At 50.2% G+C, this 26005-nt stretch overlaps 3 protein-coding genes across 3 annotated transcripts in view; 1 reads left to right on the forward strand and 2 right to left on the reverse strand.

The window, feature by feature from the left end:
• SDHD (succinate dehydrogenase complex subunit D) overlaps positions 1 to 5587 on the reverse strand; it is a 27350-nt gene extending 21763 nt beyond the window's left edge. The window contains exon 1 of the mRNA XM_060251750.1: positions 5433 to 5587. Within this exon, the coding sequence (XP_060107733.1) occupies positions 5433 to 5469 (37 nt within the window). The 5' untranslated portion in view covers positions 5470 to 5587. The remainder of the gene's footprint in view (positions 1 to 5432) is intronic.
• TIMM8B (translocase of inner mitochondrial membrane 8 homolog B) lies at positions 5511 to 9154 on the forward strand. The gene is made up of 2 exons (XM_060251753.1): positions 5511 to 5712; positions 8415 to 9154. Exons 1-2 carry the CDS (start codon positions 5626 to 5628, stop codon positions 8580 to 8582), a joined length of 255 nt encoding a protein of 84 aa, XP_060107736.1. The 5' UTR covers positions 5511 to 5625; the 3' UTR covers positions 8583 to 9154.
• A 4250-nt stretch (positions 9155 to 13404) lies between these two features.
• Positions 13405 to 24423, reverse strand: NKAPD1 (NKAP domain containing 1). The gene is made up of 6 exons (XM_060251749.1): positions 24291 to 24423; positions 22345 to 22421; positions 22135 to 22235; positions 20519 to 20677; positions 17333 to 17386; positions 13405 to 14303 (listed from the first exon to the last, which is right to left on the reverse strand). Exons 2-6 carry the CDS (start codon positions 22411 to 22413, stop codon positions 13802 to 13804), a joined length of 885 nt encoding a protein of 294 aa, XP_060107732.1. The 5' UTR covers positions 22414 to 22421; positions 24291 to 24423; the 3' UTR covers positions 13405 to 13801.
• Between the last annotated feature and the right edge of the window lie 1582 nt (positions 24424 to 26005).

The following is a 26005-nucleotide window of genomic DNA, read 5'->3' on the forward strand; positions in this document are numbered from 1 at the left end:
CAGCATTTGGGAACATTATTGATTTAGATCAGATCACCTCAGGACTGGAAAGGAGATTCAGTAAAGAAACTCCAGCTGGGCAAGGGCAACAACACTGAAGCCCAAACGACACTGAAAAGCAAAAAAAACCCCCCTCAGGGTGCCACAAAACTCTTGGGGGGGGGAACTCCTTGACCGCAGCTGGCTGACTGCTGCAAAGGCATGTAATACACAATTTAATAGATATCGAATAAAATAAATAAACCTGCCCTGGATGGACACCTATCCCATTAGAAACTGATCTAGAGGAAGCTTAGTAATAGGAAGCAGAGAGTGAGTATAAATGGGCAGTCTTCGCAGTGGAGGACGGTAAGCAGTGGGGTGCCGCAGGGCTCAGTACTGGGTCCCATCCTCTTTAACTTGTTCATAAATGATTTGGAGTTGGGAGTGAGCAGTGAAGTGGCCAAGTTTGCGGATGACACTAAATTGTTCAGGGTGGTGAGAACCAGAGAGGATTGTGAGGCACTCCAAAGGGATCTGTTGAGGCTGGGTGAGTGGGCGTCAACGTGGCAGATGCGGTTCAATGTGGCCAAGTGCAAAGTAATGCACATTGGGGCCAAGAATCCCAGCTACAAATACAAGTTGATGGGGTGTGAACTGGCAGAGACTGACCAAGAGAGAGATCTTGGGGTCGTGGTAGATAACTCACTGAAGATGTCAAGACAGTGTGCATCTGCAATAAAAAAGGCCAACGCCATGCTGGGAATTATTAGGAAGGGGATTGAAAACAAATCAGCCAGTATCATAATGCCCCTGTATAAATCGATGGTGCGGTCTCATTTGGAGTACTGTGTGCAGTTCTGGTCGCCGCACCTCAAAAAGGATATTATAGCACTGGAGAAAGTCCAGAGAAGGGCAACTAGAATGATTAAAGGGCTGGAGCACTCTCCCTATGAAGAAAGGTTGAAACACTTGGGACTCTTTAGCTTGGAGAAACGTCGACTGCGGGGTGACATGATAGAGGTTTACAAGATAATGCATGGGATGGAGAAAGTAGAGAAAGAAGTACTTTTCTCCCTTTCTCACAATACAAGAACTCGTGGGCATTCGATGAAATTGCTGAGCAGACAGCTTAAAACGGATAAAAGGAAGTACTTCTTCACCCAAAGGGTGATTAACATGTGGAATTCACTGCCACAGGAGGTGGTGGCGGCCACAAGTATAGCCACCTTCAAGAGGGGTTTAGATAAAAATATGGAGCACAGGTCCATCAGTGGCTATTAGCCACAGTGTATGTGTGTATATAAAATTTTTTGCCACCGTGTGACACAGAGTGTTGGACTTGATGGGCCGTTGGCCTGATCCAACATGGCTTCTCTTATGTTCTTAAGCTCCCCTGCCCCATAAGAAAAGAAAAAGGGAAACATAACAGACAGAGTTAAAGGAAAGAAAATTTAGATTAACACAGGCCACGGGGGATCAGGAATCATTCCTATTGAGCCCCACCCCCCGCCACCGATTCCTTTCACCCTCCCAAAGAGCTCCTTCTATGCTAAGCGAGAAGGGGGGGGGGGAGAGCCAAGGACTCTTATCTGGAAGAACCAGGTTTGATTCCCCATTCCTCCACTTGCAGCTGCTGGAATGGCCTTGGGTCAGCCAGAGCTCTCTTATCTGGCAGAACCGGGTTTGATTCCCCACTCCTCCATTTGCAACTGCTGGAATGGCCTTGGGTCAGCCAGAGCTCTCTTATCTGGGAGAACCAGGTTTGATTCCCCACTCCTCCACTTGCAACTGCTGGAATGGCCTTGGGTCAGCCAGAGCTCTCTTATCTGGAAGAACCGGGTTTGATTCCCCACTCCTCCACTTGCAGCTGCTGGAATGGCCTTGGGTCAGCCAGAGCTCTCTTATCTGGCAGAACCGGGTTTGATTCCCCACTCCTCCATTTGCAACTGCTGGAATGGCCTTGGGTCAGCCAGAGCTCTCTTATCTGGGAGAACCAGGTTTGATTCCCCACTCCTCCACTTGCAACTGCTGGAATGGCCTTGGGTCAGCCAGAGCTCTCTTATCTGGAAGAACCGGGTTTGATTCCCCACTCCTCCACTTGCAGCTGCTGGAATGGTCTTGGGTCAGCCATAGCTCTCTTATCTGGCAGAACCGGGTTTGATTCCCCACTCCTCCACTTGCAACTGCTGGAATGGCCTTGGGTCAGCCAGAGCTCTCTTATCTGGGAGAACCGAGTTTGATTCCCCACTCCTCCACTTGCAGGTGCTGGAATGGCCTTGGGTCAGCCATAGCTCTTGCAGGAGTTGTCCTTGAAAGGGCCTTGCTGTAAGAGCTCTCTCAGCTCCACCTACCCCACAGGGTGTCTATTGTGTGTGTGGGGGGGGGGAGGGAAGGTAGAGGAGATTGTGACTGCTCTGAGACTCTCGGATTCAGAGCATAGGGCAGGATATAAATCCAATATCATCATCATCTCTCTAATGGGAGCCTCCTGGTCCCACCTTGCAGGGTGCATGTGTGTGTGTGTGCATGCGTGATTCACAATGGGGAGGAGTCCCCATGGCAGCCCATCTCTGAGCCAGTGAAGAGCAGCGGACTCCAATCTGGAGAACCAGGTTTGATTCTTCCCTCCTCCTCTTCTACATGCAGCCACCTGGGTGACCTTAAGTCAGCTTTGTGACAACCGAAATGGCTGCTCCCAAACCTATGCAGAGACCCCCCCCCCAAAAAAAAAGCAGTGTCACCCCAGAGTCGGAAATGACTGGTGTTTGCACAGGGGGCCTTTCCCTTTTCCTTTCCATTGGATATTAAATTTATACCATGCTGCCTTCTACACCGCTGCCCACCAGCTATATGCAACCCCGCTCCCTGAACCTGATTCCTCGTCTGAGGAAATGTGCATGCAGCACAGAAAAGCTCACATTCCGAATAAAACTTTGTTGGTCTTAACAATGCCACTTGACTCCTACTTTGTTCTACTGGAGAATCAGGTTTGATCCCCTCCTCCTCCACCTGCGGCCACCTGGGTGACCTTAAGTCATCTTTGTGACAACCGACATGGCTGCTCCCAAACCTATACAGAGCCCCACCCCCCTCAGCCCACCTCGCCATGTTACTGCTTTATTTGTTTCTCACGCTCATGCTACCTAGATCAAAGGTTTGCTCAATTTGTTAATTTTACTATTCTGTCACTGAATCTCGAAGAGCCCCATGGCGCAGAGTGTTAAAGCTGCAGTACTGCAGTCCTAAGTTCTGCTCACGACCTGAGTTCGATCCCCGGCGGAAGCTGGGGTTTCAGCTAGCCGGCTCGAGGTTGACTCAGCCTTCCATCCTTCCGAGGTCGGTAAAATGAGTCCCCAGCTTGCTGGGGGGAAAGTGTAGATGACTGGGGAAGGCAATGGCAAACCACCCCGTGAAAAGTCTCAAAGGTGCCCGTTGACTCCTACTTTGTTCTACTGGAGAACCAGATTTGATCCCCTCCTCCTCCACCTGCGGCCACCTGGGTGACCTTAAGTCATCTTTGTGACAATCGACATGGCTGCTCCCAAACCTATGCAGAGCCCCCCCCCCTCAGCCCACCTCGCCATGTTACTGCTTTATTTGCTTCTCACGCTCATGCTACCTAGATCAAAGGTTTGCTCAATTTGTTAATTTTACTATTCTGTCACTGGATCTCAAAGAGCCCCGTGGCGCAGAGTGGTAAAGCTGCAGTACTGCAGTCCTAAGCTCTGCTCACGACCTGAGTTCAATTCCTGGTGGAAGCTGGGTTCAGATAGCCAGCTCCAGGTTGACTCAGCCTTCCATCCTTCCGAGGTCGGTAAAATGAGTCCCCAGCTTGCTGGGGGGAAAGTGTAGATGACTGGGGAAGGCAATGGCAAACCACCCCGTGAAAAGTCTCAAAGGTGCCCGTTGACTCCTACTTTGTTCTACTGGAGAACCAGATTTGATCCCCTCCTCCTCCACCTGCGGCCACCTGGGTGACCTTAAGTCAGCTTTGTGACAATTGACATGGCTGCTCCCAAACCTATGCAGAGCCCCCCCCCTCAGCCCACCTCGCCATGTTACTGCTTTATTTGCTTCTCACGCTCATGCTACCTAGATCAAAGGTTTGCTCAATTTGTTAATTTTACTATTCTGTCACTGGATCTGGAAGAGCTCCGTGGCGCAGAGTGTTAAAGCTGCCGTACTGCAGTCCTAAGCTCTGCTCACGACCTGAGTTCGATCCCTGGCGGAAGCTGGGGTTTCAGGTAGCCGGCTCGAGGTCGACTCAGCCTTCCATCTTTCCGAGGTCGGTCAAATGAGTACCCAGCTTGCTGGGGGTAAGTGTGGATGACTGGGGAAGACAACGGCAAACCACCCCGTAAAAAGTCTGCCGTGAAAACGTTTGAAAGCAACGTCACCCCAGAGTCAGAAACGACCAGTGCTTGCACAGGGGACCTTTCCTTCAAGAGCCCCGTGGCACAGAGCGTTAAAGCTGCAGTATTGCAGTCCAAACTCTCTGCTCGTGACCTGAGTTCGATCCCGGTGGAAGCTGGGTTCAAGTAGCCAGCTCCAGGTTGACTCAGCCTTCCATCCTTTCGAGATCGGTCAAAGGAGTCCCCAACTTGCTGGGGGTGGAGAGGGGGAAAGTGTAGATGACTGGGGAAGGCAGTGGCAAACCACCTGGGGAAGGATGGTGGCTCAGTGGTAGAGCATCTGCTTGGTAAGCAGAAGGTCCCAGGTTCAATCCCTGACATCTCCAAAAAGGGTCCAGGCAAGTAGGCGTGAAAAACCTCAGCTTGAGACCCTGGAGAGCCGCTGCCAGTCTGAGAAGACAAGACTGACTTTGATGGACCAACGGGTCTGATTCAGTATAAGGCAGCTTCATATGTTCATATGTTTGGGGAGCGATGGTGGCTCAGTGGTAGAGCACCTGCTTGGCAAGCAGAAGGTCCCAGGTTCAATCCCTGGCATCTCCAACTCAAAAGGGTCCAGGCAAGTGGGCGTGAAAAACATCAACTTGAGACCCTGGAGAGCTGCTGCCAGTCTGAGAAGACAAGACTGACTTTGATGGACCAACGGGTCTGATTCAGTATAAGGCAGCTTCATATGTTCATATGTTTGGGGAGCGATGGTGGCTCAGTGGTAGAGCACCTGCTTGGCAAGCAGAAGGTCCCAGGTTCAATCCCCGGCATCTCCAACTAAAAAGGGTCCAGGCAAGTGGGCGTGAAAAACATCAACTTGAGACCCTGGAGAGCCGCTGCCAGTCTGAGAAGACAATACTGACTTTGATGGACCCAGGGTCTGATTCAGTAGAAGGCAGCTTCATATCTTCACCCCGTGAAAGCCTCAAAGGTGCCCCTTGACTCCTACTTTGCTCTACTGGAGCGCCAGGTCTGATCCCCTCCCCCCCCCCCGGGTGACCTGAAGTCAGCTTTGCGACAAGCGACCCCGCCGCGTGTTCCGTGACTCACCGCCTCCGCGGGGCCCCGCCAGCATCGCCGCCGCCATCTTGCCTCCCTGCTTGCCGGGGGGGGGGGAGCGCGCTCCCCAAGGTCACCGGCCCACCCGGAACCGGAAACGCGGCTCGCCCTTCGGCCGGGTCAGGGGGCGCTTCCGGTCGGTGCCTAGAGCGGCCCCGGAAGAGGAGGAGGCAGGCGCGGCGGCATGGCGGAGCTGGGCGGGGAGGCCGAGGTGGCGGAGCTGCAGCGCCTGGTGGCGGCCGAGGAGCAGCGGGCCCGGTTCACCGCCCAGGTGGGACAGCAGGCCGCCTTCGCTCCTCACAACGGCCCTGCGAGGGAGGCGGGGCCCAAGGCCGCCCGGGAAGAGGCGGGGTTCGAACCCGGGTCTCGGACTGCATCCGCTTCGCAGCCAAAGGGCGCTCCGACCCCCCTTGGGGTAAACGGGGGTGACCCTCGCCGCATCGGGGAGCCCGGGGAGCTAAGCAGGGCCGGCCTTTGGAAGGGAGGCCGCCAGGGAAGGCTCTGGAGGGGAGAGGCTGTGGCAAACCCCCTCTGCCTCCCCCTTGCCTTGGAAGCCCCGTGCTGGTTTTGCCACAAGCTGGAAGCTAAGCAGGGTCAGTACTTGGAAGCAGCGTTCCCTCTAAGCTGCAGAGACTTGTGAGCAAAAATTCTATCTTGTGAGCTCCTGGCGTTAAAGTGGTGAGCTCCTGCATCGATGATTGTGCTCTGGGGTCATCCTTCCTGAGCGAAGACAAAAATGTGTGAGCTGGAGGCTAAAAATCTGTGAGCTGGCTCACGCTAGCTCAGCTTAGAGGGAACACTGCCTGGAAGGGAGACCACCAAGGAAGGCTTGTATATAGGAAGGGAGACTGCGAAGAAAGGCTTTGCAGAGGAAGGCCGTGGCAAACCCCCTCTGCCTCTCCCTTGCCTTGGAAGCCCCGTGCTGGTTTTGCCATAAGCTGGAAGCTAAGTGGGGTCAGTACTTGGAAGCAGTGTTCCCTTGAAGCTGCAGAGACTTGTGAGCAAAAATTCTACCTTGTGAGCTCCTGGCGTTAAAGCGGTGAGCTCCTGCATCAATTATTGTGCTCTGGGGTCATCCTTCCTGAGCAAAGACAAAAATCTGCGAGCTAGCTCACGCTAACTCAGCTTAGCGGGAACACTGCCTGGAAGGGAGACCACCAAGGAAGGCTGTACATAGGAATGTACAATGGTCAACCACCTCTGCTTCTCCCAAGCCCCGTGCTGGGGTTTCCATAAGCTGGAAGCTAAGCGGGGTCAGTACTTGGAAGCAGCATTCCCTCTAAGCTGCAGAGACTTGTGAGCAAAAATTCTATCTTGTGAGCTCCTGGCGTTAAAGTGGTGAGCTCCATCAATGAGTGTGCTCTGGGGTCCTCCTTCCTGAGCGAAGACAAAAATGTGTGAGCTGGAGGCTAAAAATCTGTGAGCTAGCTCACGTTAACTCAGCTTAAAGGGAGCACTGCCTGGAAGGGAGACCACCAAGGAAGGCTTGTATATAGGAAGGGAGACTGCGAAGAAGGGCTTTGCAGAGGAAGGCCGTGGCAAACCCCCTCTGCCTCTCCCTTGCCTTGGAAGCCCCGTGCTGGTTTTGCCATAAGCTGGAAGCTAAGCGGGGTCAGTACTTGAAAGCAGCGTTCCCTCTAAGCTGCAGAGACTTGTGAGCAAAAATTCTACCTTGTGAGCTCCTGGCGTTAAGGTGATGAGCTCCTGCATCAATTAGTGTGCTCTGGGGTCATCCTTCCTGAGCAAAGACAAAAATCTGTGAGCTAGCTCACACTAACTCAGCTTGGCGGGAACACTGCCTGGAAGGGAGACCACCAAGGAAGGCTGTACATAGGCATGTACAATGGTCAACCACCTCTGCTTCTCCCAAGCCCCGTGCTGGGGTTTACATAAGCTGGAAGCTAAGGATGGTTGGAAGGGAGACTGCAGAGGAAGGCAACTGCAATCCATTTCTGAGCAAGTTTGGTGTAGTGGTTAAGAGCAGTGGACTCTAATCTGAAGAACCAGGTTTGATTCCCCACTCCTCATTCACATGCAGCCACCTGGCTGACCTTATGTCAGTCACACCTCTTTCAGAACTTTCCCAGCCCCACCTACCTCACAGGGTTTCTGTTGTGGGGGAAAAGGGAAGGTGATTCAGCCTCTCCAAGACTCCTTCAGGTAGTGAAGGGTGGGGTATAAAACCAGCTCTTCTTCTCCCTTGTCTTGGGAACCCCTTGCTTGGGTTGCAACTTGCTGGCCCTTTTCACACCTCCACAATCAGTATGTTACCACCATACTGGTGTTTTGCTTTCCTACAACCAACTGACACAGCTCGGGCTTGGAATTTCACAACAGGGTCCATGGAGAACCCAGGAGGAGAACTGCTGAAGGGAAAATTGATGAGCCAAGAGAGAGATCCCTTAACATGGTGGAGGAAAAAAAGAACCTGTGTTACTCAGTGCCACAGGATGAGATGGTGGTGGCAGCAGATCCAACTAGGGGCTAGGCCGTTTCGTGGAAGAGAGGGCCTCAAGCCAGGGAAGAGCGGCATAGGATGTCAGATTTTCTCATTTAGAGAAACTACGTTCTTGACTGTGCTGGCAGCCCCTGGCCTAAAAGATCCTGCCTAGAATACTCTCTTGCAGACCATGAGAATGAAAGCTCCTCTCTGGAGTTGTGTTCCTTAGATGAACCCTGAAGGTTGGCCCTTAACCGAATCACGTAAAGCAGCTGTGGCAGAAGCTTGTTTTTGTTAGCTTCTGCCTTATCCAGGATTATTGGTTGATTTAGGCACACATTCTTGCCACGCCCATAAATTGGAAGCACATCTCTTATATTTGGAGGCCTGGGAGGAACCGTCATCCCTGGAAGCACTGAACATCAAACCGTTCCCAGAGAGCTGACAGCCAGTTTTTGTTCTAATTTTGATTGCTATAAAAGAGGTGCTGTTGACCAAAGATGTTTGTGTTCTTTTTCCCCATGTCCCTCTAGATCCACAACTTCATGGAAGTCTGCTGGGATAAATGCGTTGACAAAACAGGTGCCAAATTGGACTCTCGAACTGAAACTTGCCTGGCCAACTGCGTCAATCGCTTCATAGACACAACATTGTCCGTCACTAATCGCTTTGCACAGGTAGTACAGAAAGGAGGGCATTGATGGCTCCATCTCACACTGCGTGGAGTTCTGCAGAGGCCTTCTTGATTTGACGCTGGCCACCGACATCATTGTTCTCCGTGACGGGAAGGTCTATCTGAGTGCAGAAAGTCTTATCACAGTTGTGAGAACATAACTGGCCATTGCTAGGAGATGGTGAACATGGTCAGTGAGAGCAACAGCTAGCCTTCATGATGTTTAATAAATCAGGAAAACTTTACCACTTGATAATAATGGAAACCGATTGCTTTGTGTTCCTTTGTCTGCACAGTGAGATTTTTCCAGGTGTCAAAGGGTTTGCTTTAATTTACATGAGGTTTCAGAGAATCAATGAAAAGCATGTTTCACAAGAGAACTTGAAAGTGAAGGAGATGCTCGCTGGCTCCTGCGTCGGGTTACCGCTCACTTGAGTCATCTGTGTAGCCCCTCCTGATCTCAGAATTGTTGTATCGCTCAAACCTGCAATTTGATATGGTTTGTACGACACAAAACATTTTGATGTAGCATGCCGTGATTCTGGCACTGAATGTGCTATGCAGATGTACTAGTTTCCATTAAAAGCCATTCCTTAACAAGTTTCTTTTGGTAAATGCATAACAATTATTCTGTTGCATCTTATCCGCCTTAATAGTCCAGAGCAGCTAGATTCAAGTCCAGTAGCATAATAGAGACCAACGAGTTTTTGGAGGTATGAGCTTTTGAGAGTCAAAATTCCCTTCCTCAAGTGCTCGCAGACCCAAATCTAGCTGTTCTACTGCAGACCCTCACTCATATAGCCCAGTCTCATCAGAGCTTGGGAGTGAAGCAGGCTTGGTACTTTGATGGGAGACCACTAAGGAAGGCTGAGTGCAGAGGAAGGCAATGGCAAATAGAGGGCCAGTTTGGTGTAGTGGTTAAGTGCATGGACTCTTAACTGGGAGAACTGGGTTTGATTCCCCACTCCTCCACTTGCAGCTGCTGGAATGGCCTTGGGTTAGCCATAGCTATCGCAGAGGTTGTCCTTAAAAGGGCAACTGCTGTGAGAGCCCTCTCAGCCCCACCCACCTCACAGGGTGCCTTGTGGGGAGAGAAGATAAAGGAGATTGTAAGCCACTCTGAGTCTCTTGATTCAGAGAGAAGGGCAGGTTATAAATCAGCAATTCTTCAAACCACCTCTGACCATCTCTTGCCTTGAAAACCCTGTGAAATGGAATTTCATGGGGATGCCGTGACTCAGTTCCGAAGAAAGCTGGATTTATACTTTGCCCTTCGCTCCAAGTGGCTTACAATCTCCTTCCATTCCTCTCCGCACAACACACCCTGTGAGGTAGGTAGGTAGAGCTGAGAGCTCAGAGAGAACTGACTGACTCAAGGTCACACCCCTGGCTGCATGTTGCTTGAGATGCTTTCAAAGGCAACAGGTGCCTGTCTTGAGCCACAGCCCTTCCAAACCAGATACAACCCCCCACTTTCTTTTCTACCAAATTTTAACTCCTCTATGAATCACCAAGCCCTTGACACCAAACCTTCAGCACCTCTCATCCTCCAATCATGCAAAAAGTTAGAAAAACAGGTGTAAATTCTCTCCCCCGCGCACACATACACCTTGGAGAGCCAGTTTGGTGTAGTGGTTAAGTGTGCGGACTCTTATCTGGGAGAACCGGGTTTGATTCCCCACTCCTCCACTTGCAGCTGCTGGAATGGCCTTGGGTCAGCCGTAGCTCTGGCAGAGGTTGTCCTTGAGAGAGCCAGTTTGGTGTAGTGGTTAAGCGTGCGGACTCCTATCTGGGAGAACCGGGTTTGATTCCCCACTCCTCCACTTGCACCTGCTAGCATGGCCTTGGGTCAGCCACAGCTCTGGCAGAGGTTGTCCTTGAAAGGGCAGCTGCTGTGAGAGTCCTCTCAGCCCCGCCCACCTCACAGGATGTCTGTTGTGGGGTAGGAAGGGAAAGGAGATTGTGAGCCGCTCTGAGACTCTTCAGAGTGGAGGGCAGGATATAAATGCAATATCTTCATCTACCTCACAGGGTGTCTGTTGTGGGGGAGGAAGGTAAAGGAGATTGTGAGCCGCTCTGCGATTCTTCAGAGTGGAGGGCGGGATATAAATCCAATATCTTCTTCTTGACTGTTGATAAGAGAAGCCAATGCTATATTAACTTGACCAGATACTCCAAACTGATGCCAGCATCCCTCGTCCATATCAAAATTAAATAGATCAGAAATAGTGTCAAGTTGCTTTAAATAGCGACACAGCTTAGGATTGTACGAGCACTATGCTGCAGTGCAGGACAGAAAACCTGGCATGCATAATCTTTGGAAGGTGATGATTCCACAGATGTGGATGTAAGAACAAGCGACTGGGCTTGTGTTCGAAGTAAGCCAGAAAAGCAGAAGCCCAGCAGAAAGGAATGGGGAGGCGAAGTGAATAGCGGGGATGCGGGTGGCGTCCAGAATGGAGCTCCTGATCTAACCAGCTTTGTTATCCTAAGTTAACATTTTGAATTTGCAATAGCACCCCCCTTTGCTTGAAAAACACCCCAGAGCGACAGATGCATCAGTTTTCCAGTAGTTTTAAGTTACATTGCCCCCTGGAGCACTCTGGGAATTGTAATTTGGAGGGCATGCTGAGGTGACTGGTGTGGCCCTCTTTTTGGATTACAGCCTACTCTCTGAAGAAGTGTACCTGCACATGAAACCTTATACCCAGAATTAAATTTCGTTGATCCTAAAGATGCCACTGTACTCAAACTGGGTTCTAAGCCTTCCATACTATCTTCTACAGAACTGCCCATGCAGCTAGGGTTTTCTTTTAAAACATCTGAGCCAAATTATGGTTGCAAACTCCATCCTCATCAGTTCCCAGGAACAGTACCTGAGAACATAAGAAAAAACATGTTGGATCAGGTCAGTGGCCCATCCAGTCCAACACTCTGTGTCTCATAAGAACATCAGAGAAGCCATGTTGGATCAGGCCAGTGGCCCATCCAGTCCAACACTCTGTGTCACAGAAGAACATAAGAGAAGCCATGTTGGATCAGGTCAACGGCCCATCCAGTCCAACATTGTGTCACACAGTGGCCAAAAAACCCAAGTGCCATCAGAAGGTCCACCGGTGGGGCTAGAAGCCCTCCCACTGTGCCTTCTGCAGCACCAAGAATACAGAGCATCACTGCCCCATGCAGAGTGTTCCAACAAAGGAAAGGAGTTTGGAAGAGCGGGTTGGGGGGGTGGGGGGAGAGGTTCAGCTGGGATGTGATGCCATAATCTTCCCTCTGAAGCAGCCCTTTTCTCCAGGGGAACAGATCTATGTAGGCAAGAAATCAGTTGTAATGCCAGCAGATCTGCAGGCCCCACTTGGAGTTTGAGCAAACAAAACAGTGGAAACCATGGTCAAGGTTATGCAAACATTTAGAGAAGAACTTGCCTTCAGGAATGCTGTGACTAAATGCGTTTGTAGTGTTTTGAGCTTTGGTTCCAGAACAAATTGTGTGGTTGAAGAAGACCTTCCACGAAACATGCTAATCAATCAATCCTGGGGAGCATATTCCATGTACTGAATCATATCTTATAGAGTCTAATGAACAACATACCTAAAGGAACATTATACCTGTGTCTGTTTTTGTAAATTGCCTTGTTCTGTGGAGTAACTTGACAAGTTTTTGTGGATTTCTGTGTATATTTATGTGACCAGAACTGGATCTCATTTGTGCTTCAATACTGTTATACTTTTGTTGTAGAAACAGATTTAGCACATTTTTGTGCTTCCATTTAATTGTGAGAATACACATTCAGTTGCTTTAAATAGCGTGACATCAATTGTTCCTGTGAATTGAACATATGAAGCTGCCTTACACTGAATCAGACCCTTGGTCCATCAAAGTCAGTTGTCTTCTCAGACTGGCAGCGGCTCTCCAGGGTCTCAAGCTGAGGGTTTTCACACCTATTTGCTTGGACCCTTTTTTGGAGATGCCGGGGATTGAACTTGGGACCTTCTGCTTCCCAAGCAGATGCTCTACCACTGAGCCACCGTCCTTCCCCAGACATGGTTACAGACATGGTTTTCATCCAGGGCTTTTTTGGTAGAAAAAGCCCAGCAGGAACTCATTTGCATAATAGGCCACACACTCCTGACACTAAGCCAGCTGGAACTGTGCTGCTCAAAAAAAGCCATTTTTATCCAAGCATTTGCTTGGCAGTCCTAAACTAGGCTTCATTGAACATGCTTCCAAATCCTCTGAAGGCTGCGTTTCAGTTTCTTAAGCCTTCTTTAGAGCTACTTGTGGGGAAGAGGAACAACCTACTAGCTTTTGCTCTAACCCAAAAGTGCCGTTCTGTTTAACTGCATATACATTTATTATACCTTGGGACGTCTAACAGTCAGATATTGCCAAGTGGGCAGCTGTGCTGCTCTGAAGCAGTAGAACAAAGTAGGAGTCAAGTGCCCCTTTAAGACCAACAATATTGCTTAGAAACAGCAGAAAGGAGAGATTCAATGCTGGCAAGTTCTCAGGAAAGGAAATACTACAGATAGGCTTGCGGAGCTACAATGCTAGGACCTGCAACAGACCAAAGCTCAGAGCTGCATGTCTTTCAGTCGTTCTCCACCCACCAGAGTAGGTCCTCTTAATCAGTGCACTCCTTACTCACAGCTCTTGGAACACTTTTCCCTGTCGCCCCCTTTAGGCTGATCCTGCCCCGAGCGGGAGAGTTGGGCTAGCGGCCAGTATGGCCCCTTTCAACTCTATGATTCTACCTACAAGCGACCTCTTAGGCGAGATGGATGCGTGGGGAATGCAGCCATTTACTGCTCGGCTCGAGGGTGGCGACTCACTGATCACTGGAGGAGTTTGTGGTGTTTCTCCATTATTTATTGCAATTAGATTTTTTACATATTGGCCATTAAAAATAGTTAATTTTTTTTAAAGAAAAACAAGAGAGGGCCCCTAAAGCCACCAAGTTCCCTCCTAAGCCTCTCCCAAGAGCATTTCTTGGTAATTCAGGGTCCACATAGTCATGAATAGACGGTGATTTGGCTGAAATCCAACTGGCTAAACAGGCCCTGGGGAAAGAGCTGCTTTCTTTCCATGGCTGTCTTCAGCCCAGGAGGAGACCAAAGACTGCCCCCTGCTAGATCCCAAGGTCCGCAGAGCCAGTTTGGACCTGGGTTTGCTCCACAAGGACGGCATTTGGAAGACAGCCCTATTGTCTTGCAACAGAAGCTCACGTAAGCTGGTCCCTTTTCATTAATCCTCATCGGAGCTGTCCTCCGAATTCTCGTCAGCTGCCACTTTCCAGTTCTTCCTCTTGCTGCGCTTCTCCTGCACTCCTTCGCTCCCTTTTTCGGAGGCGGAAGCGCAGCGTTTCCTTCGTTTTTTCTTCGGCTGCTTCTCCGGCTTTTCCCTCGGCTCGCTGTCCTCTGAGCCACTGGAGTCACTGTCCTGCCCTGAGGAAGAGGTCGGCTGCTTGGCCCGGTTCTTCTTGGCCTTTTTGTGGCGTTGCCGCCTCTGCTTCCCTGGGCCCGAAGCACCTGCCTCCGAACCGTCAGATCCCTGGGAAGAATCCGATGCCGTGCTCAGCGGCTCCTTTTTCTTCTTCTTCCGCTTCTTGTGCGACTTCTTCTTCCGCTTCTTCTTGTGCGACTTTTTGGCCTTTTTCTTTTTGTGCAGCTCCAGAGAGGACCGGCTCCCGGGCTGAGATTTCCTTTTTCCGTTTAGAGAATTCTGTTCACCTCTCTCCTCTCGATCACTGTTTGGCAGATGAAAACAAGAAAAGCTTTGATAAGAAGATGATGATATTGGATATATATCCTGCCCCCCACTCTGAAGAGTCTCAGAGCAGCTCACAATCTCCTTTCCCTTCCTCCCCCACAACAGACACCCTGTGAGGTGGGTGGGACTGGAGAGGGCTCTCCCAGCAGCTGCCCTTTCAAGGACAACCTCTGCCAGAGCTATGGCTGACCCAAGGCCATGCTAGCAGGTGCAAGTGGAGGAGTGGGGAATCAAACCCGGTTCTCCCACATAAGAGTCCGCACACTTAACCATTACACCAAACTGGCTCTCACAAGGACAGCTCTGCTAGAGCTATGGCTGACCCAAGGCCATGCCAGCAGGTGCAAGTGGAGAAGTGGGGAATCAAACCCAGTTCTCCCAGATAAGAGTCCACACACATAACCACTGCACCAAACTACCAGAGCTATGGCTGACCCAAGTGGAGAAGTGGGGAATCAAACCTGGTTCTCCCGGATAAGAGTCCGCACACTTCACCACTACACCAATCTGGCTCTCACAAGGACAGCTCTGCAAGAGCTATGGCTGACCCGAGGCCATTCCAACCGCTGCCAGTGGAGGAGTGGGGAATGAAACCCGGTTCTCCCAGATAAGAGTCCGCACACTTAACCACTACACCAAACTGAGCGTATGGAAGGAAGGGAGCCCATTCTAAAGGAGTGGGCCAGAGAGTGTAAAGGGGAAACGTTTGGTGGGTTGGTGAACCAAAGGGGAAGGGAGAGGAAGAGAGAGAAGGGCTGTGCTTGGCCAGATACATGCTGGCAACATCTGGACAGCTCAGAGAGGCAGTGACAGGCAATGCCTTCGCCTGTGCCAACAGCCTCAGGGCTTGAGATACCTCAAGCAGATACCTGGAAAGAGCGCCACCTGCTGCTGCTGCTTGCTACCTGCCCCACCTGTTCGAAACCCTTACGGAGATGTTTCTCAAACTTTTGAGTGCGCCTTGGGCTTTGGCTTCTGCATTGCGAGTTTAATTCAATTAACCCTTCAAGCGTGGCTGAGTTCTCAGCAACCTGTTACGTAGCACAGAGCGGCTGTTCCAAAACCATCCACAGCGGAGAAAAACACGAGGAAGTTGGGAGGGGGGGAGATGATGCTGATGTGTTCCCGCCCCCCCCCCACATTGGTACCATCTCCCCCCTCCCCATTTTTCAAATGACATCATCATCGCCTAAGGGAAATACCCAACTGAACGCCTTGGTTCTGGAATTTAATCAGTGTTTTTGGGGAGGAAATTATATTTTATACTGTCTATGTTTTATTCTCATTATAGTATTGCCTAATTATATTTTATACTGTGTATGTTTTATTCCCATTATAGTATTGCCTGACTGTATCTTATTAAGTTATTTGTATTTAATTGATTGGTCTTTGACCGTATTAAACTTTCATTCATTCATTCAAATGACGCTCTTGCATAGGAATGTTCGTATCGTACAGAGAAGACTACCTAAGGAGCTATCGCCATAGTAGCTTTGAACACACCTCTAAGATTCCTTTGTTCTAACCTCGATGGCCCACGGCTGCTCTGATCTCATCAGATCTTGGAAGCTTAGCAGGGTCACCCCAGTTAGTTTCTGGAAGGGAGACCGCTTTGGATCACAACATGGAGGCAAGCAACGACAATACACCTCTGAAGGTCTATTTAGACATTCATAATCCGCAACATTGGAGCGCTTTTTATGCTGGCTAGGATGAATGCGTTTCCCTCCAATGTTCCATATGGGGGATTTCTTCACGTCCCCTTTAACAAGAGACGTTGCCGATGCGGGTCAAGCTCGCCGGATTCCATCCAGCATATCTTATTGAACTGACAACTGTATACTAATCTCCGGAAGGTTCTGTTAGATAGTCTTTCCTTACCATCTTATAATCAAGAAAATAGGATTGCTTGCCGTTTCCTAGTAAATGACAACATAACCAATGTCACAAGGGAAGGAGGAAAGGTCCCCTGTGCAAGCACCAGTCGTTTCCCACTCCGGGGTGACGTTGCTTTCACAGCGTTTTCACGGCAGACTTTTTTTTTACGGAGTGGCTTGCCATTTGCCTTCCCCAGTCATCTACACTTTCCTCCCAGCAAGCTGGGTACTCATTTTACCTACCTCGGAAGGATGGAAGGCTGAGTCAACCTGGAGCCGGCTACCTGAACCCAGCTTCCACCGGGGATCGAACTCAGGTTGTGAGCAGAGCTTAGGACTGCAGTACTGCAGCTTTAACATTCTGCGCCACAAGGCTCTTATTATCACAAGAGTTGTCGCCAAATTCTTGGCTGAAATTCTCAAAAATTATCCTAACCAGGCTTTGTTGCAATTCTTAATCTTATTTTTAGCCTTTTAAGCTTCGAACGGATATATTGGATTGTTGTTTGGTTGACAAGTCTCTGTATATCTCTTTGGTTATGCCAATGGGGTGGGACGGTGGCTCAGTGGTAGAGCATTTGCTTGGTAAACAGAAGGTCCCAGGTTCAATCCCCGGCATCTCCAACTCAAAAGGGTCCAAGCAAGTAGGCATGGAAAACCTCAGCTTGAGACCCTGGAGAGTCACTGCCAGTCTGAGTAGACAATATTGACTTTGATGGACCAAGGGTCTGATTCAGCAGAAAGCAGCTTTATATATGCTCACATATGTTCATATGTTCTAGGGGAGGGACGGTGGCTCAGTGGTAGAGCATCTGCTTGGCAAGCAGAAGGTCCCAGGTTCAATCCCCGGCATCTCCAACTCAAAAGGGTCCAGGCAAGTGGGCGTGAGAAACCTCAGCTTGAGACCCTGGAGAGCCGCTGCCAGTCTGAGTAGACAATACTGACTTTGATGGACCCAGGAGGGTCTGATTCAGTAGAAGGCAGCTTCTTATATTCAATAAAGGTGTGCTGTTGCTACTGCTACCTCTGAATTCTAAATTCTAAATAAATAAATTCTAAATAAATAAATGTCTCTTGCCTTAACAGCAAGAAAGGGGGGGGGTTTCTTTAAGTAATTTATTTGCTTTACCTGTCTGTATCAAATTCTTCGGGATACAGTTCTTTGTAGCCACTGTGGCCCCACCTGAAAAACAGCAACAAGCTACTGAAAAAATGATCTTACGCACAAGCTATATAAAAACCAAGCCAGGCTACACGATCATCCGTAGAATCCTGTGACATAGTCCTTGCTGGGCTGTACCACTTCTGGTAGCAGAAGAGAGGGATTGTACGTATAAATGTTATAAGGTCCCCAGATTTGCTGGGAAGGCAAAAAGCAGCAAAGCATCTTATCAAATTTACTTTGCAAACGTACAGAGCGACAGGAATACAACAGTTCCTGGTATACGCTCTGCTCTACTAAAATGACATCTGAGCTTGCTCACATTAAAATGAAGACTAGGCTATTGTACTGCACACTACATTGGTCTTCCCTCAAAATCAATTTGGAAACTGCAGCTGGTGCAGAATGCCATGGGTCAGCTATCCCTGTTCTATGGGAAAAGGAAAGGAAAGATCCCCTGCGCAAGCACCAGTCGTTTCTGACTCTGGGGTGACATTGCTTTCACAATAAATTGTTCATTTTAAATGTTGTAAGCCGCCCTGAGCCTGCTCTGGCGGGGGAGGGCGGGGTATAAATAAAATTTTACATTACATTACATTACAACGTTTTCATGGCAGACTTTTTACGGGGTGGTTTGCCCTTGCCTTCCCCAGTCATCCACACTTTCCCCCCAGCAAGCTGGGGACTCATTTTACCGACCTCGGAAGGATGGAAGGCTGAGTCAACCTTGGGCCGGCTACCTGAACCAGCTTTCGCTGGGATAGAACTCAGGTCGTGAGCAGAGAGTTCAGATCACAGTACTGCTGCTTTACCACTCTGCGCCACGGGGCCACTAGTTCTATGGGAAGGGTGGGCTAAAAATCGAATTAACGAAAAAAATGACTGGGAACCTGATAGTGCATACATATGACTCCCATTCTGCAGACGCAACACTGGCTGCCCACTGGGCTCAGTTTAAGAAGAAGAAATTGGATTTATATCCCGGTCTCCACTCCAAAGAGTCTCAGAGCGGCTCACAATCTCCTTTACCTTCCTCCCCCACAACAGACCCCCTGTGAGGTGGGTGGGGCTGGAGAGGGCTCTCACAGCAGCTGCCCTTTCAAGGACAACCTCTGCCAGAGCTATGGCTGACCCAAGGCCATGCTAGCAGATGCAAGTGGAGGAGTGGGGAATCAAACTCGGTTCTCCCAGATAAGAGTCCGCACACTTAACAACTACACCAAACTGGCTCTCACAAGGACAGCTCTGCCAGAGCTATGGCTGACCCAAGGCCATTCCAGCAGGTGCAAGTGGAGGAGTGGGGAATCAAACCCGGTTCTCCCAGATAAGAGAGCTCTGGCTGATCCAAGGCAATTCCAGCAGCTGTAAGTGGAGGAGTGGAGAATCAAACCCGATTCTCCCAGATAAGAGAGCTATGGCTGACCCAAGGCCATTCCAGCAGCTGCAAGTGGAGGAGTGGGGAATCAAACCCGGTTCTCCCAGATAAGAGTCCGCACACTTAACCACTACACCAAACTGCCAGAGCTCTGGCTGACCCAAGGCTGTTTCAGCAGCTGCAAGTGGAGGAGTGGGGAATTGAACCCAGTTCTCCCAGATAAGAGTCCGCACACTTAACCACTACACTAAACTGGCTCTCCAGTTTGTCACCCTTCATAGTCTTGGTCCCTGTTTATCCACAGGACCACCTCTTCCCGTATATTCCAGCACAACAGTAGAGGCTTCTGCAGGTGCCAACCTACAAATGGGCAACATCAACAGCTGCCCATACATGGACTTTCTCCCTTGTGGCCCCCACCTTAGGAACAGCCTGTCTGAGGAGCTCAGGAAAGCCCCCCCTCTCCTGGCTCTCTGCAAACTAGGCAAAAACTTAATTCAAGAAGGCTTTTCTGCACAGATAACAAGGCCGCACTGGACAAAATGGTTCGCAAGTTTACTTGGATAAACGATTAGAGACTGTGGTCTATTTGGTGTCGTGGTTAAGTGCGCGGGCTCTTATCTGGGAGAACCGGGTTTGATTCCCCACTCCTCCACTTGCACCTGCTGGAATGGCCTTGGGTCAGCCAGAGCTCTGGCAGAGGTTGTCCTTGAAAGGGCAGCTTCTGTCAGACCTCTCTCAGCCCCACCCACCTCAATGGTGTCTGCTGTGGGGGAGGAAGATAAAGGAGATTGTGAGCCACTCTGAGATTCTAAGTATAGGGCGGGATATAAATCCAATATCTTCATTTTCTTCTTCAATAACAGAATTTCCTAAGGGAACTGGCTTTCAGACCTCTAACGTGGTTCAAATAACTTGTGGTTTTGTGTGCGGACCAGGTTTGATTCCCCACTCCTCCACTTGCGGCTGCTGGAACGGCCTTGGGTCAGTCATAGCTCTCTCAGGGGTTGTCCTTGAAAGGGCAGCTGTTGCAAGAGCTCTCTCAGCCCCACCCACCTCACAGGTTGTCTGTTGTGGGTGGGTGGGGGGGAGGTAAAGGAGATTGTGACCACTCTGAGACTCTGATTCAGGGAGAAGGGTAGGGGTAGAAATCTATGGTCTTCTTCTTAAACAGAGGCTGGATGGCAGCTCACAATCTCCTTTACCTCCCCCCCACCCTGATAATAAAAAAAAGATAATAAAAAAGACAGCAATGTGGATTCTGTCAATTTAAGGGGAAGTGTTTGTAAGTTTCCTGCATTGTGCAGGGGGTTGGACTAGATGACCCTAGAGGTCCCTTCCAACTCTATGATTCTTCTTCCATACTACTCTGTACAACTTACGGTAAAGTACAACCCTATTATGTATATTTTACATACTGTTCATACTTATGCTTATGGTCTGCTTCAGTTTTTTCTGGATGGTTCCAGACTTCTAGAATCCTAGGATATTGAACATCCCATTTTGTTGATCGTACTGACTTGCTCTGGGCAATCCACTTTGAGTCCCTGGGAGAAAGGGGGACTACAAGTATAACATCAGTAGATGGATAAATTTGTTCCTTATCGTCCTGGCCTTTGTCTTTCCTCCCTGTGGCCTGTATTCCACGCTCAAAACTGACATTATGACTGTCAGCTCCGAGAGGCAGGGATCTTCTTGTTTAGCTTAGTTTTGTCTATTAAAGGTCTGGTCCTCTGATGGTGCTGTAGATACCCTAAGAAGAGCAGCATTTTCCCGACCTGTCTGGCATGCCGGCTTCACATTCGTAGAGCTTCTTGTTCCAGTATCGGGCATGGCGGAGGTCATCTTCTGTTGTCACGGACACGGGAGCAAAACTCCTCACCTTCCAGTCGTGGTGTTGGCTGTCTTCATCAAAGCCGTCGCTACGCATCCGGCTACTGCATAGAGAACACAAGGAACTTTTTAATAGGAGTCACTGCAAAGGAAACTAGAGTTCTGTGGAAGGAATCACGTGCCAAAGGCAAGAAACAGCTCTGCCAGTGTTGGGAAGGAAACCAGAAGAGAGCAAGTTCTACCCACGATTCCCCACTTCCTGTCTCAGAAACACAGAGAAATCAATTGGTTTCTTAGCTTGGGTTGCCCTGTGTTGGATATTGTAACTCCAGCAAAAAAAACAACATACTGTGACAAAAATAACCATGTTCTATACAGTAGAATAAATGTAAAGACATTATACATACTCAAGATTAATACAAAATCCAGCAACACATCACCATCCAACAGGTATAGAGAAACAGCCTCAAAAATAAGTCCCCAGCACACCAAACTACCTTATTTGCCGGCGTATACGACGACTGGGCATATAAGACGACCCCCCAACATTTCCACTCAAAATATAGAGAGGGCTCGTCCCGCTGCTCGCTCCCTGCACGCCCGGCTCGCCGCCGCCTCCTCCGTGCTTCGTCGATGCGCGACTCCTAATGCAACGGGGCAGAGGCGCGGGATCGCCCGCCGTCGATAGGGCGAAATTTTGCCCATGATCCCGCCCAGCTGCCTAGAGTCGTGCCGGCCTCTCTGGCTGTAAAAAAAGTGCCAAACTTCTGCTCGGCAGAGGGCGGGCACCTCCGTCTCGGCGATTCACTTCCGCTGGCCGTGAGATTGTAAGCTGTCAGAGCGCCGGCTCTCCCTCAACAATCTCATCGCGGAGATATGAATGAGGTGGGCGGGCATCGGGAGGCCACTATGGGCACCCGGCGTATAAGACGACCCCCCCACTTGGAGGCATGTTTTTCAGGGCAAAAAAGTCGTCTTATACGCCGGCAAATACGGTAATATTGCAGACCGATTCTCTGTTTTAGGTACCTGCAGACTTCTCTGGACCAGGAGGCTCTTTTCCCAAACTTGGGGTGGAGGAACCGTGACCCCAACTATCGTTTCATCTCTCTCTGGTTCACCCTGCTTTATGGTCTCCTTGAAATGTTTACAGTCATTTCAAAGTGGAACAAGAGAAAGCCTTCATTGTTTTCAAATGTTGCAATACACGTTCTTCTGCTCAGTTCCAAGTACTTTTATCAATGGTTGTATTGCTCTAAGAGGACTGTTATTTTTGTCAGTCTAGTTTTTTTGCTGGTTCTTTGCTGTACACACTGCGCTCCCTGCTTTTGGTGTGGATATTGTAACTTGGCATGCAAGAGCCAAATTTCCTTTCCCTAACTCAAACTTTGAATGAGTCAGGTATAATCTTCTGAGCAGGATATGTAGCCCTAACAAAGCAGCAAGTGTCAAGGCCCAAGGAAGGAAAAATAGGCACCTCCATTTGGCTGCTAGAGAGAACGATCTGGTAACACTTAAAGGAGAGAAAAGTAATTAAAAATGAAGTGTAATAAAATCTCACCTGGAAGAATTGGAGAACAAACTCTTTTGTTTGCCCCGATACACGTCTTCTGTCTGTTTTTCTATCTCTCGTATTTTCCACATTTCTGACTCTTCCTGAATCTGCGAAACATCAAGAAAAGCACTCAAAGCAACATTTCTATAGGAATGGTGGACATCAAACATCAGTTGAATGTTGACACCCCAGACAGTAAGACGCTCTGCTCCGTACCTTGTTATGCGCATCAGTGTGACGAATGACATTTCGCAGGAGGACTTTCCCCAAAGGGACCCGGGACATACTTCAGCCTTAGATAATAAAAAAGAAGCATCCTGTAAGTTTAGTAAATGACTATATACTAGTGCCTAAATTGGAAAATATTCCTGTTAGGAACCTTCCTAGATGGGAGTCAATTAGGGTTGCCAAGTCAAATTCAAGAAACATCTGGGGACTTTGGAGGTGGAGCCAGGAGACATTGGGGGTGGAGCCAAGAGCAAGGGTGTGAAAGCATCACTGAACTCCAAAGGGAGTTCCGGCCATCACATTTAAAGGGATCTCATGCCTTTTAAATGCCTTCACTCCATTGGAAATAATGAAGAATAGGGGCACCTTTTTGGGGGCTCATAGAATTGGACTCCCTGGTCCAATCCTTTTGAAACTTGGAGGGTATTTTGGGGAGAGGCACTGGATGCTATGTTGCAAATTTGGTGCCTCTAACTAAAAGAACAGCCCGTCCAGAGCCTCAGATACCTGTGAATCAATTATCCATTATACACTATGGGAATCGTTCTGCATAGGGCATAATGCAGTGCCCAGCAGACATTTCCCTCCCCCCCACACACACTTTCTGATGACCCTGAAGTGGGGGGAGGGCCTCCAAACCGGGGGATCCCCTGCCCCCACCTGGGGATTGGCTACCCTAGAGTCAATCCATCTCCTGCTGGGACTTCCTGCAGCTTTCAACTTTGCCTAGCATATTGCCTTTTCCAGGGCCTCATTTGTGCTTTCCTGACATGTACTTTTGCCATCTTTATAAGGGGATACCAACTTGCTCTCTTGGGGTCAGTCTCTGTGTCCAAAAGACACCACCTGCAAGCTCTTAAGAACTTCCTCACTCAAATGGAAACCTGGGACCTAAGACTGGTCATTTTGTCTATGCAGCTGCCCTATGTCAAGGGAGGCCCATCTAGCTCCCCTCAGATGGGCAAAATATAGGATGGCCAGGTCTGTATTGGAAAATACCTGGAGACTTTGGGGGTGGAGCTGGGAGAGGGGAGGGATGGGGGAGGGGAGGGGTCTCAGCATGGGGCAATGCCCTAGAGTCCACCCATTTTCTGCAGGAGAACTGATCTCTGCCAGTTGGAGAGCAGTTGTAAAAGCAGATCTCCAGGCCCCACCTGGAGGCTGGCAACCCTAGCAAAAGACCTCTGGGGCCTTGAACACACAAAGGTCTTTCTGAAGTAGCACTGCCAACTGTGGGGAGAAATTCTCCTCCCCACACCCCATCCCCACATTGCCAGGAATAATGTCCAAGAGTCCACCCTTCAAAGCAGCCATTTTCTCCAGGGGAACTGATCTCTGAAGTCTGGAGATGAGCTGTAATTCTGGGGGATCCCCAGGTCCCACCTGGAGGCTGGCATCCCTGAATCTCAGTGGGGTTCAATGCCACAGAGTCCTCCCTCCAAAATAGCCATTTTCTCCCGTTGAACTGACCTCTGTAGACAGGAGATGAGCCGGAATTCCAGGGGATCCCCAGGTCCCACCTGGAGGCTGGCATCCCTGAACCTCAGTGGGGTACAATGCCACAGAGTCCTCCCTCCAAAGCAGCCATTTTCTCCAGGGGAACTGATCCCCAGGTCCCACCTGGAGGCTGGCACCCTCTCCGGAGGCCCTTTAAAGGGATGCCTGGGCTCCCTGCAGCTGCGCCACGGTGGCAGGACCGGCCCTGGCACCACCTAGCCTACCTCGCAAGGTTGTTGGGAGGCAATTCAAGGGAAGGGGAAGGCCGCCCGCGCACCCCGTCCTGAGCCCCTGGAAGGAAGAGCGAGCCGGCCTGGAAAGGGCAGTCCAGGGCAGCAGCAAGGGGCTCCGCTTCACACGCGCCCCGCCGCGGTCAGGCCCGCTCTTCCCCTCCCGCCACCCCCAGCCGGAGTCTCAGCCCCGCCAGCGGGACCTACCGGGCCACAGCGGCTCCGCGCGGCGCCAGAGGCTCCCGAGGCCGCGGAACCCGGAAAGCGGCGGGCGAGCGGAGCAGGGACACGGGGACGCGCCGCTTCCGCTTCCGGCGGAGTCGGCTTTCTGCTTCCGGCTGTTGCTATGGAGACGCCGCGGGCCGCCGGGGGGGGGCTGAAGCTTTAATGGGGGGGGGTCCCTGAAAAGAGCGTTTTTCAAGACTTTGAATGTTTCTACAGCTTCGGGCTACTTCCTTTCTTCCCTCCTTCCTTCCTTTCCTTCTTTCTTCCCTCCTTCCTTCCCTCCCTCCCTCCTTTCTTCCCTCCTTCCCCTTCCTTCCTTCCCTCCCTCCTTTCTTCCCTCCTTCCTTCCTTTCCTCCTTTGCTTCCTTCCTTCCTTCCCCTTCCTTCCTTCCCTTTTTCCTTCCTTCCCCTTCCTTTCTTCCATCCCTCCTTTCTTTCCTTTCCTTCCGTCTCCTTCCTTCCTTCCCCTTCCTTCATTCCTTCCTGCCTGCCTTCCTTTCCTCCTTTCTTCCCTCCTTTCCTTCCCTTCTTCTCCTTCCTTCTTTCCTTCCTTCCTTCCCTCCTTTCCTTTCCTCCTTCCCCTTCCTTCCTTCCCTCCTTTCCTTCCCCTTCCTTCCTTTCCTTCTTCCCTCCTTCCTTTCCTCCTTTCCTTCCTTCCCCTTCCTTCATTCCTTCCTTCCTTTCTTTTTCCTTCCTTCCTTCCTTCCTTCCTTCCTTCCTTCCTTCCTTCCTTCCTTCCTTCCTTCCTTCCTTCCTTCCTCCCTCCCTCCCTCCCTCCCTCCCTCCCTCCCTCCTTCCTTCCTTCCTTCCTTCCTTCCTTCCTTCCTTCCTTCCTTCCTTCCTTCCTTCCTTCCTTCCTTCCTTCCTTCCTTCCTTCCTTCCTTCCTTCCTTCCTCAGCAGGGCTCTTCTGAAGTTCTTATGAAGGCTTTGTAATATAATGTAATGTAAAATTTTATTTATATCCCGCCCTCCCCCGCCAGAGCAGGCTCAGGGCGGCTTACAACATTTAAAATGAACAATACAATAATAAAACATTAAGAACACATTAAAACCAATCAGTGATTAAAACATTCCTAGACTAACAGTGGAGGTAAGCATTATTAATTTAGCAGTAAACATTGGTACCATCATTAGTGAACGCCTGTTTGAAGAGGGCGGTCTTGCAGGCCCTGCGGAACTGATCTAAGTTCCGCAGGGCCCGCACCTCTTCTGGGAGCTGGTTCCAGAGTTGTGGGGCTGCGGCGGAAAAGGCTCGAGTGCGGGTGCTTTGCAGTTTTACTTCTTTTGGCCCAGGGATATTCAGTTTGTTTTTGCCTACTGACCTCAGTGCTCTCTGGGGCTCATATGGGGAGAGACGGTCCCTCAGGTAGGTCGGTCCTTGGCCATATAGGGCTTTAAAGGTTATGACCAGCACTTTGTACCGGATCCGGTATACAATCGGCAGCCAGTGCAGTCCGCGCAGCCCAGGCCGTATATGCCTCCATCTTGGAAGACCAAGTAGCAGCCTGGCTGCTGCATTCTGCACCAGCTGTAGCTCCCGGGTCCGGTATAGAGGCAGCCCCATGTAGAGAGCGTTACAGTAGTCCAGTCTTGAGGTGACCGTCGCATGGATCACCATCGCTAGGTCCTGCCGTTGTAGGAAAGGGGCCAACTGCCTCGCCCGCCTCAGATGAAAGAATGCTGACTTGGCAGTGGC

The sequence above is a fragment of the Heteronotia binoei genome, chromosome 12 (assembly GCF_032191835.1).
Source record: "Heteronotia binoei isolate CCM8104 ecotype False Entrance Well chromosome 12, APGP_CSIRO_Hbin_v1, whole genome shotgun sequence".
In the NCBI taxonomy this organism is placed as follows: Eukaryota; Metazoa; Chordata; class Lepidosauria; order Squamata; family Gekkonidae; genus Heteronotia; species Heteronotia binoei.

Bases quoted from the DNA above. Each gene is read 5' to 3' on its own strand.
- TIMM8B (XM_060251753.1), top strand. From the start codon at position 5,626: ATGGCGGAGCTGGGCGGGGAGGCCGAGGTGGCGGAGCTGCAGCGCCTG. The intron at 5,713-8,414 runs GTGGGACAGCAG...ATGTCCCTCTAG, and splicing joins GGGCCCGGTTCACCGCCCAG to ATCCACAACTTCATGGAAGT.
- NKAPD1 (XM_060251749.1), bottom strand. From the start codon at position 22,413: ATGTCCCGGGTCCCTTTGGGGAAAGTCCTCCTGCGAAATGTCATTCGT. The intron at 22,236-22,344 runs GTACGGAGCAGA...GATGTTTCGCAG, and splicing joins ACACTGATGCGCATAACAAG to ATTCAGGAAGAGTCAGAAAT. The intron at 17,387-20,518 runs GTCGGGAAAATG...GCTGTTTTTCAG, and splicing joins GAAGCCGGCATGCCAGACAG to GTGGGGCCACAGTGGCTACA.